Below are 13,796 nucleotides of genomic sequence, written 5' to 3'. Positions count from 1 at the left end.
CAGCTGAAAATGCACAGCTCTTCTGGCTAATGTGACAAAACCCCAGCTGGAGGAAATAGGGGGGCTTGGCCCTGCTGTTACAGGGATGTGCCCAATCCCAGGGACAGCCTAGATTAACACCTGCACATCTTCTTTTACCGAGCTGTAGAAATAGTGGCATCTCATAGGGCAACAGCAACCAGCCGCAAGGGCAAGGGAGGGAATAGCCCTGGGGCTGTAACTGAGACCAGGGACACTGCTGTCCCTGCTAACCTTCTCCACTCCAAATCCACAGTGTCACAGACTTAAATTTGCAGCAAGTTCTGCTTGAGCAGCTGTTACTGCAGAGTATTCTTGATATGGCGTTTGCAAAAGCATCATTAGTCTTTATCCCCCACAAAGATACATTGCTTTGGGCCATGTGCTGCAGTCAAGGCAGTATTACCTATATCCCTGCAAAATATCCAAGGATCAAACAGTTCATTCTGGATTATTCAAGATTTGGACCAGAATCATGCATGAAGCCATCTCTTTCATAGGATCACAGCACCACCACAGTGCTGGACCTCTTGGGGTCCCTACTCCACCTCCCGCTTGCAGCAAGAGTCACCTCCCGTCTCATTGTGGGTTGGGTGCTCCAGGCCCTGACCTGCTTGGCATCAGCAAACGAAGACAAGGACACATCCCTTTCTGTTAGAAAACATTGTGTCTTTCCCCTTATATACAGTGCACTGGGTTTGTTCCCTTATAAAGGCACTTCTCTGGCTTACTTTAAAACCCACCGATCCTGAGATGTCAACAGCTGTGTTAATCTCCGTGCCCTGGGGGCTGTTCTGCAAGAAGTGTGGCTGAAAGCAGCAAAGTGCTGTAATTCAGAGAGCCAAGTTCACCGTTGCAAAAATTTCCTTCCAAACTAGGTACGAATAAAACTGCATCTCTTCCTTGCCCTGGATAGGAAGCCTTGCTGGGAGCTTGACATGCCTTTTCTTTCCTTTTGCTGCCACTTGAAGCCTTTCTCGGATGTTGTCTGAGATGGTCTCTGTATCCTTCTCCGCCTGATGCTCAGACCACAGCCGTGCTCCAAGGATGCAACTCCTAACATGCTGGTTGCCCTCCTCTGTGCCCCAGAGCCGCTCTTTACCATTGCAGAGATCAAATACACCTCGAGATAAATATCTTTATTTAACTGTAATTTGTCCTGAAATTGTTGATTTGGGAAGATCATTGGGTTCACATCTGGCCGGGCACTCCTGTGAGATCTCCTAGTCACGATACTCCCTCTCAGCCAACTCACTCAGTTCAGTCTTAGCTCATCTCATTGGAAGAAGTGGCCCATAACTGTAATCTTTCTTCTGGCAATGACCACACGTTTTTCAGAGCTGGTCTGCTTTGCCTTCAGTTTGAATACAAGGACTTCAGTACCAGCTCTGTCATCATGGGTCTAGCTGCCCTCAGCTGTTTCTGGGCTCCCCTGCAAAACTCCTGTATAACCTTTAGAAAATGGCTTAGAACGGATCCCCTCCTCCTCCCTTCAGAGACCAGAGCTGTACACGGGCACGATGGCCATCTCCATGGAGAGTGGAGAACAAACTGAAGCAATTTTGCTGACTCCTAATATCTTCTTTCTGTCTCAAGAAATACCTCCTTTTGTTTGTTTGTTTCTAAATCGTTTGAAAAGGGGTAATTAGAAAGGACTATTCATCTTCCCTGGTTGACGCAAGCGTGTCTAGTTCATATAGGAATGGCCATATGGGGTCACATGTGAAGTCCCACACATCTCCGCCAGCGCATACGGAGCACAAAACTGCTGCAGCGAGACTTTCCCGGTGCCGTGCGTGGTGCCGCAGGGCTTCTCACAGGTTCTCTTTGTGTTTAACAGCCTGTGATTATTTTCAGCTAAAAATAACATGCTCTAAGGTCCTGGAAGAATTAGCTGGCTTTCCTACGCCAAGAAGAAGCGCTGACTTTCTATGTCAGTTCAAAGTTATTCTCAGTAATGAATTAGCCCTTGTTCAGACCACATGTACTTTAATGGGCTCCTTGACTCTGCCTGCCTTGCTCACGGCTGCTTCAGGAGCCAAATGCCAATATACGCTCAGAAGTCAAACGCAGAGTGCTTTCATCTGGGAAAAGAAAACCTATCAACATTGCCAAATTATCCAAGAGGAGATCTCCAACCCTGGCTGGCATAATCAAAGCTTTTGCAAAGCATGCTTTTGTTGTGCAAAATACGTAGGGGCTTAAAAGTGTAATAGCATGATAGTTTCAAATGCAACCATCATTTCTCCTTATTAAATAAACAACTCATAAGAAAATACTTATTCATTAGCAGGAAGACTTATAATGGCTACAGAAGCTACAAAAGGATATTCAGGCTGCCATCAGCAGCTTTGGTATGACCAGAAAAGCCCGGGCGGGATCTTTAAACACACAGACCACAAGTATTTTGTTCTGTGTCTACTTAAATCAGAGTAAAAATACACTGACAAGAAAGGGAGCAGATTGACTTTTAAAATTTTCCACGAGATAAACAGCAGCTTTGGCTAAGTACAACCGACTGAATTTTACCTTATGAAAAGTTTAAATGTAGTTTTGGAGTTCAGGGGTGATGTAAGGATGGCACAAGCCACCATTTCAAACAAGACTGTCTTGTAAATTTGCTCTGCAAAAATAGGCGACGTCTGTTTGTAGTAAGACGGTCTGCTTCAACCTCAAAGTTTAGCTGGAATTTCTCAGGCCAAAATTATAGGGAAGCTAAACCAGAGGTTTTATAAAAGGAGCAAGCTGCAACCTTTTCGTGGAAGAGGGAGTATTTTACAGTTAGCAACAAGATCTAAGTGTCACCTTTTTTTATTTTAATCTTATTCCAACCCCATGATTTCCCAAAAATAGACTCACTCACCAGGAATGTCACGTTCATCTTCATTCAGCTAATGATATTTATACTTTTACATTGGATGGGATTAATTTTCTTATCCTGTTAATGCAGCATGTGATTATTACATATCTTTACTGCACGCATAGACATATATTTTCTGTGTCAGAAAGGAAAGCAACTGGCATTTTAAATTACTGAATGATAATTGTAGATGGCTGTTTTTCATAAAGATTAAGGAATTCCTTTTAACATGATAAATGGTTATAAGACTCCCTTTTATACTAAGTCAGTTCACAAGTAAATTTATTTGACAGTCACGGGTTATGGGTCTATTGAAGAACATTTTCCGCCCCTCAAAGGCATATGTGTTTATGTAGTGAACATGTGTAACATCATATTATGGAGTAAAGGTACTGAAACTTCCCAAATGATGGTTTTCGGTACTAACACCTTGTACAACTAATGCTACAGATCAGATCTAGCCAGATTTCAATAAGGCTCATTTCACATCCACATCTAAAGAAGTGCAATCAGTGCCTGAGCAAAAGGGGATGCAATGACAAGTGTTGAAGCAAAGTAAATTATTATCCAGGCATTTTAAGTAAAAGGCTTTGCAAAATCAATATGCAGCCATGCACCATTGACATATCAAATGCAAAAGTGAAGTCCAACAAGGGAAATCTGCCAAAAAGAAAAGATTTTATCCTGACATGAGTGAAGGAAACACAGACATTCAATCAGGGCAAATGTCAAGAAAGCCAAAAAAATAAGAACTCCCGTTCTGCACAGCACTATTTCCCCAGTCATAAAAGGAGTGACTTAAAAATGAGACCCTACTGTTCATGAAACTCTGAAGCCTGACTTCAAGCCTCTTGAACGGACCAGCTCACTGCCTTCAACAAAACCACAACAGACCTCATAATCCTCCAAAGAAAACAAGAAAAAAAATGCTTGAGTTTGACCATGTTATCAAGCTGCACTCCCCCACGTACAGCTTGTTTCTGTACAAGAGCATGCACAAATATTTGTTTCCTCAACCACATCAATAACAACAAAGAAAAACTTGCCTGGACCACTATTTTTGCCTGGCATGTGGTCTGAGGAATTTGAGTAATACCCTCTCCTGTTTCGCTTCAAAAGAAGCTTTCCCTTCTCTTACATATGGGGTTGCATTGGTCCCTCTTTCACAGGCTGTTTCAGGAGTTTCCCTGAGCCCCCCAAGGATGGAGACCCCCCGCTTCCCCAGGGACCTGTCCCAGGGCTGCTCCCCGCTCCAGGGGAAGGTGTGCTACCCCACATCCAACCTGAACCCCTGGGCTGCAGTCTGGGGCTGGGGCCCCTCGTTGCAGCTCCTGTCGCTGCCAAGAAAGGTTTGGCTCCGACTTCTCTGTAACCAAACAGACTCTACAAACAACCTGGAACCTGAAGAGAGATAAAACGTCTCAAGCATTTTCTAGATTAATTCTTTTTTTTCTTTTGAGTTTCAGTGGATTCTTCATACACATATAAAGAAAATAAGATTATTTTCATAGCTCTTTGCTTTCAGCACAAGACTCAAAAGGCATTCCTAAAGCAGGACATGTTAGCACCATTCCTCTACCCTCCCTCTCTCTAGGCCTACGCCCCGGGCACCGTTATTGTAATGTGCAGCACTTTTCAACCCTGTATAAAGAAGAGTAAATGAATTGACCCTAATGAATGGTAAATCCAACCTACAACTCCCTTTTCCTTTATCCGAGCTAAAAGCATTACTGACACGAACTGATTTTGAGGGGCAAGCAGACAAAAGTTTTAATTTGTTACCACAGACTTCAATGGGGAAGTTAAGGATTTTCTAGACAAAAGACTAAGACTCAGCTAACTCCGGCTGAGTGCCTCTGTCTGTTCATTTTCCTTTTGTGTTGCAACTGCTAACGGTGCTAAAAGAAAGACCCCAATGACCAATGTGCCGGTTCATTCTCGTTATTGAAATCTGTGCTCTGAAATGCAGGCAGGATCAGCTGAGCTCTGGTCAAAACTGCAAAGCAAATCAACATCTTTCCTCTGCAAAGCTCTGTTTGCCATCGGTCTCAGCCTGGTTTTGGGTGGAGCAAAACGTTTCCATGGATTATATAGTTTGCTTGCAACCCACGCTACCTGGAAAACGTGAAAACAGCTAAATATGGAAGAGCTAAAACTAAACAAACTGTGAACACGGAAAACAGATTTGCAGTCAGTTTGAGTGTGAGATTTATCGACAACTGGTATGGACTGCCCTTGCTACCATAACCGTGACGTACTTTTGACACGGCTGCAGACTTTGGGGAGGACAGAACAAGCATCTGTCTTCATTTTAGCGCTGAAGGGATCTAGGAGTTAATGCTTGATATTTGCTTCTCCTCTTGTGTGAGGGTATTGGCAAGTACAGTAATCTCTCTGGCTTCCTAATGCCTCGCCATCTCTCAAATCTAGATGAGAAGAAAGCTAAGCTTCACAAAATAGGGCAGTGAAGAGCACACAGAGAAGAAAAGTGAGCCAGCAGTGAGTTGTTACCTCCCGTGGAAAAAAAAAAGTGACAAAGTTAACTAGTCCAGATAAGAAGGAAATTTTGAATGGAACTTAAATTGCCTCCAAACTTCTTGGAGGCCCTAAGAAATATTTGTAAAACAGCCTCTTACATCCATTGGCAGATAAAAGTTAATGTGGTCTAGGTTTTTCTAATGATAATGTGGGTGATCAACACTTTTTTAAAGAAAAGAAAACAGAAAATGTAGAAGGAATTTAAAAGCAGTATCATAAGGATAATTTACTGCCTTAGGATTGGGAGAAATGTTACTGGACAACATTTTATTTACTGAATCTATTAAAAAGGTGGCTTGGTCATGAAGAAAATCTGTCTTAGATGACTGTTGTAATTTTAGAAAGCTGCTGACCAGCCATGACTGTACATCTGCTGAATAAACTGGCAAACTGCCCCCGTTTCCAGTTCTTTATCCTGAATGATTTAACAAGATGTGGCTTTGAATGTAGTATGGTACAGCTGGATTTGTTTCATGCCAGCTCCTGATGCTGAGTTTTTCTGAAGCCCTTCCAGAGCTTTTCCATCCCTCTTTTCACGTGGGGATGGATGGCACTGGTCAGGGAAGGTCACGTTATCGGCATTGTCACTATAACATTCCTGTTGTCTTGGGCAAGAAGCTTGGTTGTAAAAGCATGCTGCAGGCTTGAACCTCTGGTTGGAAGCAAAGTAAGAGAACAGGGCACAGGACCGAAGCACCCTGTGTCACCGAGCTCAGTATCTGCCATCAGAGGCAGGCAAACCACCTCATTCCTCTCACCGAGCTTGGTAAATTTATCTTGAGGTCAGCTAGGTCATTTACTCTTACTGGTGGAAGGCTGTTCCCAAAGCTGCCCTTTCCAGATTAGAAACCTCCTGATGTCCAGCCCACATTTACTTGTGTCCAGTTTGCACCCATCTGTGTGTCCTCTCACAAGACACGCACCACCCCAGCAGCACTTCTGTGCAACTTCTGCACTTGGATGGCCAGCACTGTGCGTGCAGCTTCCCAGATGCAATCACAGCAATACCCACTGTGGGTAGCATTAATCTTTCCCTACCTCTACTAATAATGTCTCTTCTGACCTGAGTTAAACTCATATTTGCCGTTACGTGGCCATGCCGCATGGATGGCTCACAGTTGCCTGGAGATCAGCCAGTCTTTTCAAGCCTTTCTCTTCCTTTGTTATTTTGAGCTGATGAGTTTGCAGTAGAAATCCCTGTTGTTTGCTACAAGAGCACAATTTTTCACCGTTAAACTTCAGCCCATCTCTGACTGGTTGTTCTCTGTACTTGGGTCACTGCCAAACTTTGAGCTGTTAGCAAACTTCGTTATGATGACCTTCTTTTGGCCATCCAAGCCCAAATCCAGTCTGACAGAACCATAAAAAAAAGGTTGCCACTGGATTAATTATTACACTTGCCAATTCTTTCATGATTCACTGTTCTAACTAGTCCCTTGCCTTGAGCATGTTACAATCTTTGAGCTTTTTTTCTGCCTTCTATTTGGTGAAGATACAACCATATATAAAGCACAGAGCCACATTGGGTAGTTTCTCTCCCCCTCTTACTTATGTGGAAAAAGAAACTGCTATTATTTATTTTTACTCTTGGAAAACCCAATTTGGCTTGATTTTGAGGGTATCTGAATTTATCTCTGCGTTTTTCAAACTCCAAGCCGTTCCACAGCCTGAGTGTATTTTCTGTATGGGATCACGCTGCTCAAGAACTGGAAGGGCTTGACATGCTCCAGAAAGACAAGTCACATAATTATGGGGTTGTCATGCTGATGGAGTTGCCCACACAGGGTGAAGCCACACTGCAAGACCAGAAACTCTGCTTGCAAAGAGGTCAAACCACTTACGATCCCCAAAGGTTTCTGTATCTTCTGGGAGAACAAGCCACATGACGCACAGCCTCATTACAACATAGCCGCACTGATCAAGCCATTTAAACAATATCATGCCAGAAGGGAGAGACCTGGGCTGTGATCCCAGGCATGTTATAGCACTCAGGGTTTCTGAGAGCGCCGTGTTATCCATACGTGACCAAATGGGAACGATATCCCAAGCACTGGGTGGCTAACTGAAAAAGCAAAGTGGCGAAAGGCCACAAGAACAGAGATTTAAGCACAGTTATGGAGATGTAGTCATACTCAGAGTTAATCAAAGTGAAGGATGGCGTTTCCTGTCAGCAAGCAGGGGGTGGCTCTGCCCTAATTATAAGCCATTTAAACAAACTAGCCAGATGGAAAAGCAGGCCCAAGGAGCTTGGGAAAAGACTTTGACCCCAACCTCAAGGAGATCACATTGAGCAGCTCTAAAGCAGCCACCCTTCGCAATGGGAGGGAGGGACTGGAAAGGTGATCTCCAGGCCAAGCAGCCCAGTCATAGATCTCCCACTGACAACTGTTCACAAGTTGCAATGCTGCAAGTCCCAGACTGGGATGACATGCAAGTCAGATAGCAACCAAAAGTGTTAGGAGATGGTCCCTCTCTCTCCATTAGGATAGAATGGATGAGATGTGAACTCAACCCTTTCTGTGGAAAGCAATAATTATCAGTGCATGCGTCATTCGTTTTCCAGTTCTCAGATTGCTAACCAAAATGTGGCATCAGCTAAAGAAAACACCATCGCTTTCCATATGAGCGATGAATGCGTTTCTGCTCCCTGCTCACATGCACAGAAGACAAAGGACTCCCCAGGAGAACAGAAAGTACCTCTGAAGAGCCTACGCTTCAAAAGGAAGCAGCAAGGATCTGGCAGTGCCCCCAAATTAAAGCGATTTTGCACCTAGGGTACAAAAACATGCATCCAAAGTGAGCCCCACTCTGCTGACATGGCTTAGCACTGGAAAGCAGAGATGTGATGCCAACTGACAGAGGATCAACAGCCCGGGTTTCTGGATGCCACCATCTCGCCCAGCAGCGGCAGAAACTCAGCTTTGCTTACTGAGCACAAACACAAGCAGCTGCATGTGAGCCAGTGAAGTTCACAGGGAAGAGGGTCACCCTCCTCATGGGAGAAATAAGAGCAGCTCAGTTATCATTGATGTTACAGAGTGCACAAGAAACTCCCAAAGCTAATGTGCTGGTGCATCATCTCCAAGTGTGAAGGCATGATCCAAAAGCAGACTGAGTTGCTCCAAGCCCGCACCCTCCACCTCCTCTGAGTCTCCACCACACCACCTCATCTTTCTGACACTTTATGCCAGATCAAACTCACCATCAGCTCGTCTCTACCCTGCCCCATGCCTCCTGCCCAGGCCAAGAGCCAGAACAGTAACACATCTCATGTAGATCTTCATACCTGGGCTGCTGTCTGCGCCTTGGCTAGGCTGAGCCTAGCCCCAGCCTGCAGCCCCTCCACTGCCGCCGAAAGCCAGCGACAGCATGTCGCAGGGTTCATTCAGTTGAATAAGATAGAATTGGGTGGTCTGGAGCATGCAGTGCCTTTGGATCTTGTTGGGTTTGCTTTTTGTCTTCAAAAGTTGAAATTCACTTACTTATGGAGAAGAAATAACTAAACACTAAATGAATAGAGGATAGCTTTCTGCTCTGAGCTACCTCTGCTGAAGCTATGCAGACTTTATTCTGAAGATGACACCCAACAGTGAGGCCAGGGTGTCCGAATAGCACCACTCCCATGTTTCTTACTTTCCTGTTACTTTGGGACTGTGAAGCTCAAAGGCTGACAACAACTTCTTATTTCTTCTCCTAAAGCCATGGCTGGCCATCAGATAATAAGGAATGGCTGGCAGACAGCAGGAAAAGATCCTTGCTTGGAGATATGTTCTATAAAAGTAAAGAAAACAAAAGGACAGGTTGCATGGTTGGACTCGATGATCTTAGAGGTCTTTTCCAACCTCAATGATTCTATGAGAAAGAAAGCAGAACACGAAATTAGAGGCCAACACTTTTTCCTCCCAGGACCATGTAATTAATATCATTGGTTTTAAAAGCACTATACGGAGAGCCAAAACCTAGAACTGTTCCTCACTTTTACAGCTGCAGGCAGTGAATTCTGTACTATTTGAACTATCTGAATGCTCAGACTGGCAACAGGAACAGTTTCTTCACTCCTGAAAAGAACAGCTAATAACATACACTCAGCTGGGGACATAGTAAAATATGTTTTCTCTGCCCTTTGACTGCTAAAGAAATATATTGCCATTAATGGTAATTATAGACCATCAAAGCACTGAGGAACAGGAAGGCTTTATAAGAAAAAAGGTGTTTTCAGGAGAGGTTAGTACATTAACTTTCTCAGTTGCATTTTGAATATAGCTTGGTTTGAAAATTGATGCACCTCTAAGGAAAATCCATAGAAGAATCAGAAATAAGGAAATTATTCAGGACAGTTCTTTGAAACTGATTTGACTGTACTGTAAGAGAACAAAAAAATGCTAGTGAATGGAAATGTGACTTATGAATTAACCACCCCCAGCATCACCATACTTGAAGACAGAAAGAAATGAAAAAGATAAAGGAGAACAAAAGAGAGAACAATTTGATACAGTTGCATTTGAAGCAGGCATGTTTGTAATTTTTTTTTTGCTTCTAATTTTAAACATAAAAAAGACACAACAAGGACCAAAAAAGGACATTGCAATACTTGTGGAGGGTGAAAATGGCAACTTGGCTGCTATGTAAATGTTTTGTCAGAGTTTCGGGGTATGAACTGGAGCTGTTCTCCAGAGAGAAGATAATGCTCTGTGCGAGGAAAAGCTTTGAAGGAGGAAAAGCAGTATTTTCAGCACCCAGAGGCTGCACTTGACTAAGTGGCATGAAGGAGGTTAGTACCTAACCAATTTCCAACTCACTTGGCCTGTTTGTCTCTGACACATCATGGAGCTATCTGAGCAACGATGTTCACATACCTCAACTTACACTGTGTAGGCGCTAGGTGTCCGAGTCATCTGGTCTGTCTTTATTTCTGAAGGTGACAAACGCCCTGCACAGCCGTTCTGAAAAGAGCCCAGCTTCATGTGCAACCATTCGAATAATGCAACATTTTCAGCACAGAGCAGCACTCAAAAATTTCCTATGTGACCAGAGGCCACAAAGGCCTCTATGGACTCAGACTTCATCAAATACAAAACCTGTTGTAAAAGCAGGTCTTTCTCTTAATGTTTTCAAGAACATACTAAGAAGGGGAAATAATTAAAGGTGACTCCTCATAGAACGATTTTTTCCTGTCCTAATAGATATATAGAAAAAATCCTGTGAAAGCCATTCAAAATACATAACTGAACAATTTAATGTGGCATGATAGGATGTGACAATTTAATGTGCTGTGATAGGAGCAAGTAAGGGATCACAGTAGGGGGTAACTGTCTTCACTTGACAATTCAGGACATAGAATTCCCTTTCTGGAATGGAAACTGCTACCACAAATCAGTTTTCATCTAATTACCTTTTAAATTCACATTTTTAAGATCTGAAGATTTACAATCTCTAACAAAAACCTGTGAGTTCTGTTTTTCTCCCTCATACACATAAGCTCATCACACTGCTGTAATATGCAAAGTCATTTTCCTACTAAAACCAATTACAGATTCATTACAGTGAATAATTATGTAGAAGATGGAATTTATATTTTTCTTGGTATTTTATAAAATACCCTCAATAGGTTTCAAAACAACGTAATACAGTATTTTCTGAAAACTGCACTGTAGGTAGTTTCATGCTGATTTTGTTATAAAAGATGACATGCTAGAAATGACTTGTGGTTAGGTATGCCTAATATAAACTGAAGAAGATCATATGAAATGATGATGGAACATTTGCAATTTTTCCCCTTTGGATCTCTTTTCAAACTGAAATCCAAATTACTTCTCTGCACTGGTCTTGAAATGCTTATTTATAAATTTAGTCCAGACTTGTAAAATTAGAAAGCTCCCAGGAATCATTTTTGAGGAACCATTTACATCTAAAAGAGTTGTACTAGACAAATGATCAAAACACTTTTGTTTGTCTCACTGATTTTGGATTATCACTGTTTTATAGTAGACAGTGTCCTTTTTTTTAAACAATAACTAGTTATTAGCCTCACCTTCTTGCACAAACTTGTGTTTTCTGTGTTTAACCTGAGCCCTTTCCAGCACAGCTCCATGACCAGTGAAATGCATATGCAATCATTAAGAGTTTGTTTATCTGCTTAATGTGCTAGCAATTAAAATAAGGCACAGTGGGTGTTCCACCTCTCCACTGGGGAGATCATCTTCTGAATCACCATGGGTTTGTTCCCCCTTCTTTCAGATCCTTTAGCATGGCTTAAAGACAGCAATAGGGTCTTGGTGATACATGCAATAATAAAAAACTGGTATGAAGAATACTGGTGTAAAATCACCTTGTGCATGAAAACACTCCTTGGGATATTTTAAATGGGAAATAAAAGTCTAGGAACTGGCCATATCCTGTGCAGAACTGGAAACATACTGTTAGGTTTGTATGTGTTCACTCAAAATGATCTTTTGTGTCCTGATAGAGAATCAGACTTTGCTCCTCTTTCCTGAAGTTACCATTTCGAATACTTCTGATCTCTAAAGAGGAGACACAAATTTAACTTAGGTTATGAGTGCCAAACCTGTGTGCCTCTGAGCACTGTACTTATTTGGTACTTACCTACAACTGCCTTGAGATCCCAGTGCAGGAAAAGCAGCATGCTGTGTGCAAGGCTCAGACGAACAGGCCACGGACTGTGACAGAAACAATGAAGTACTTTGCGCTGCGACCAAGATGCAGCTGAAACAGAAGCCCCAACAGAACAACTGAGTGCATCACCTCTCAAGTGAGATTAATTTGTTGACAGCTGACATACTTGCTCTTACATATTAAGAGATCACAAATCCAACCCCTTATTAGTTGCAGCTCTGTGAAACATACAGAACAAAATCCTTGCTGTCAACAATTTTTGCTATATACCCTAAAAGTCTCGATTGTGCTTGATAAGAAGTAACCTTTCACACTACAGAAGGTTGAGCCAAAGCCTTCAACAAGGTAATTTACTTTGCATACTGTACCATTTCCTTTCCCAAAGCCACCAGGAAACATGGTAAGTAGCCCTGCACAATATCACTGTGAGACAGCTAAGTCACACCACTCTGGTTTAACGCAGAGAGCCCATAACTTCACCCAGAAGCTTTAAAACACTTACTTATTCCTATACTTTTCTTTCCCCTTTCTCTCTCAGCTTTAAAGGCTTTGCCTGTCCTAACTGTTTGAGCCTTTGCATATCATTGCATTAACGCTTTGTTTTGGTTATTGATGAGGTGGGAGACAGGTGAGATGGATGATACATACTTTCCAACAGCATTTCACTAGTTGACTAAATATACCAGTGAATTTTCAGTGAAAATTCTCAACTGTGTGAACAACAGCCTGACTGTAGGCAGAGAGTAAAGTACCTGCTCTTTCTGTGTATAAAACATAGGTCTCCCCAGGATGTGCCGTGGGCCAAAAGCTAAGCCCTTTTCCTGAGACTTGAGATGTTTTTGCTAACCTCAAGCCTTGCTTCTCCTACAAATAACTCAGTTTCCTTAGCTACAAGCTGATACCTATTTAGTAGCTAGTGTTTTCTTGAAAATGCGTATCATCAGCACAGGCGATGTTTTGCTTATGCTTTTGCCCAAGCTGTTTTATAACCCAACACGTCACCGGCGCGCTCAGGCTTTTCCACAGCATGCCTCTTTTTATTCTTTGCTTTTCTAAGCCTTTCTAAGCTTTTCTGGATGGGTCATTACAATGCCGTCATGCCGTGCCACCAGCGATGCCAGCGGGATGTGAGAATTATAACCAGTACTGGTGGCTCTCCAGACACCACTCCTGGCTGGAAGCATCCCTGGCTGCAAACTTCGCGCTCCCACTCATTTGACTTTTCCACAGCTGCATATTTCCACCTGAACCTGCTCCTGCTGGGAACATACAAGCCGTGTTAAAAAACCCTGATGCCCCACACTGCCCTTGACCTGCAGTGCCATCCCCCGCAGCAGCAAACCACAGTCCCTCAGCAACGCTACCTGGACTTTTGAGTGGAATTCAATAGCTTTTGGGCAAAAAGAGCCAAAAGCACCCTCGAAAGCCCCTTCTTAGTTTTGCTCACCCAATGCATCAGCCGGTGTGAGATAGCCCCAGCTGAGGGGAGCCACCCTGACCTGAGGGGAGCTGCCACCTCCCCTTGCCTCACCCGGGACTGCTCCCTCGTCTGGCTAGTGACCACCCACGGCAGGCACAAGGTGGGGACGAGAATCGGGGGCTTTAGTACCGCGAGGAGCCATAAATGGGTCAAAAAGGCGGCGTTTTAACACGCGGGTGCAGCCCCTATGGGAGGTAGCCCGGCCTGAGGGGAGCCGCCCTCGTCCGGGGCGGCGGCGGCCCCCTCGGCTGGCTACCAGCTGTCCGG

The 13,796-nt window shown here is 43.5% G+C and overlaps 1 protein-coding gene across 1 annotated transcript in view; it reads left to right on the top strand.

Annotated features, from left to right (window-relative positions):
- The first annotated feature begins 13,146 nt into the window (after window positions 1–13,146).
- Window positions 13,147–13,796, top strand: part of MINPP1 (multiple inositol-polyphosphate phosphatase 1) — a 20,875-nt gene continuing 20,225 nt past the window's right edge. Inside the window, exon 1 of the mRNA XM_009275101.2 lies at window positions 13,147–13,192. Coding sequence (XP_009273376.1) covers window positions 13,147–13,192 — 46 coding nt within the window. The remainder of the gene's footprint in view (window positions 13,193–13,796) is intronic.

This window comes from Aptenodytes forsteri, unplaced genomic scaffold (assembly GCF_000699145.1).
Source record: "Aptenodytes forsteri isolate BGI_AS27 unplaced genomic scaffold, ASM69914v1 Scaffold320, whole genome shotgun sequence".
Lineage (NCBI taxonomy): Eukaryota > Metazoa > Chordata > Aves > Sphenisciformes > Spheniscidae > Aptenodytes > Aptenodytes forsteri.
The sequence above is the reverse complement of the archived record's forward strand: the minus strand, read 5'-3'. Positions and strand labels throughout refer to the sequence as shown.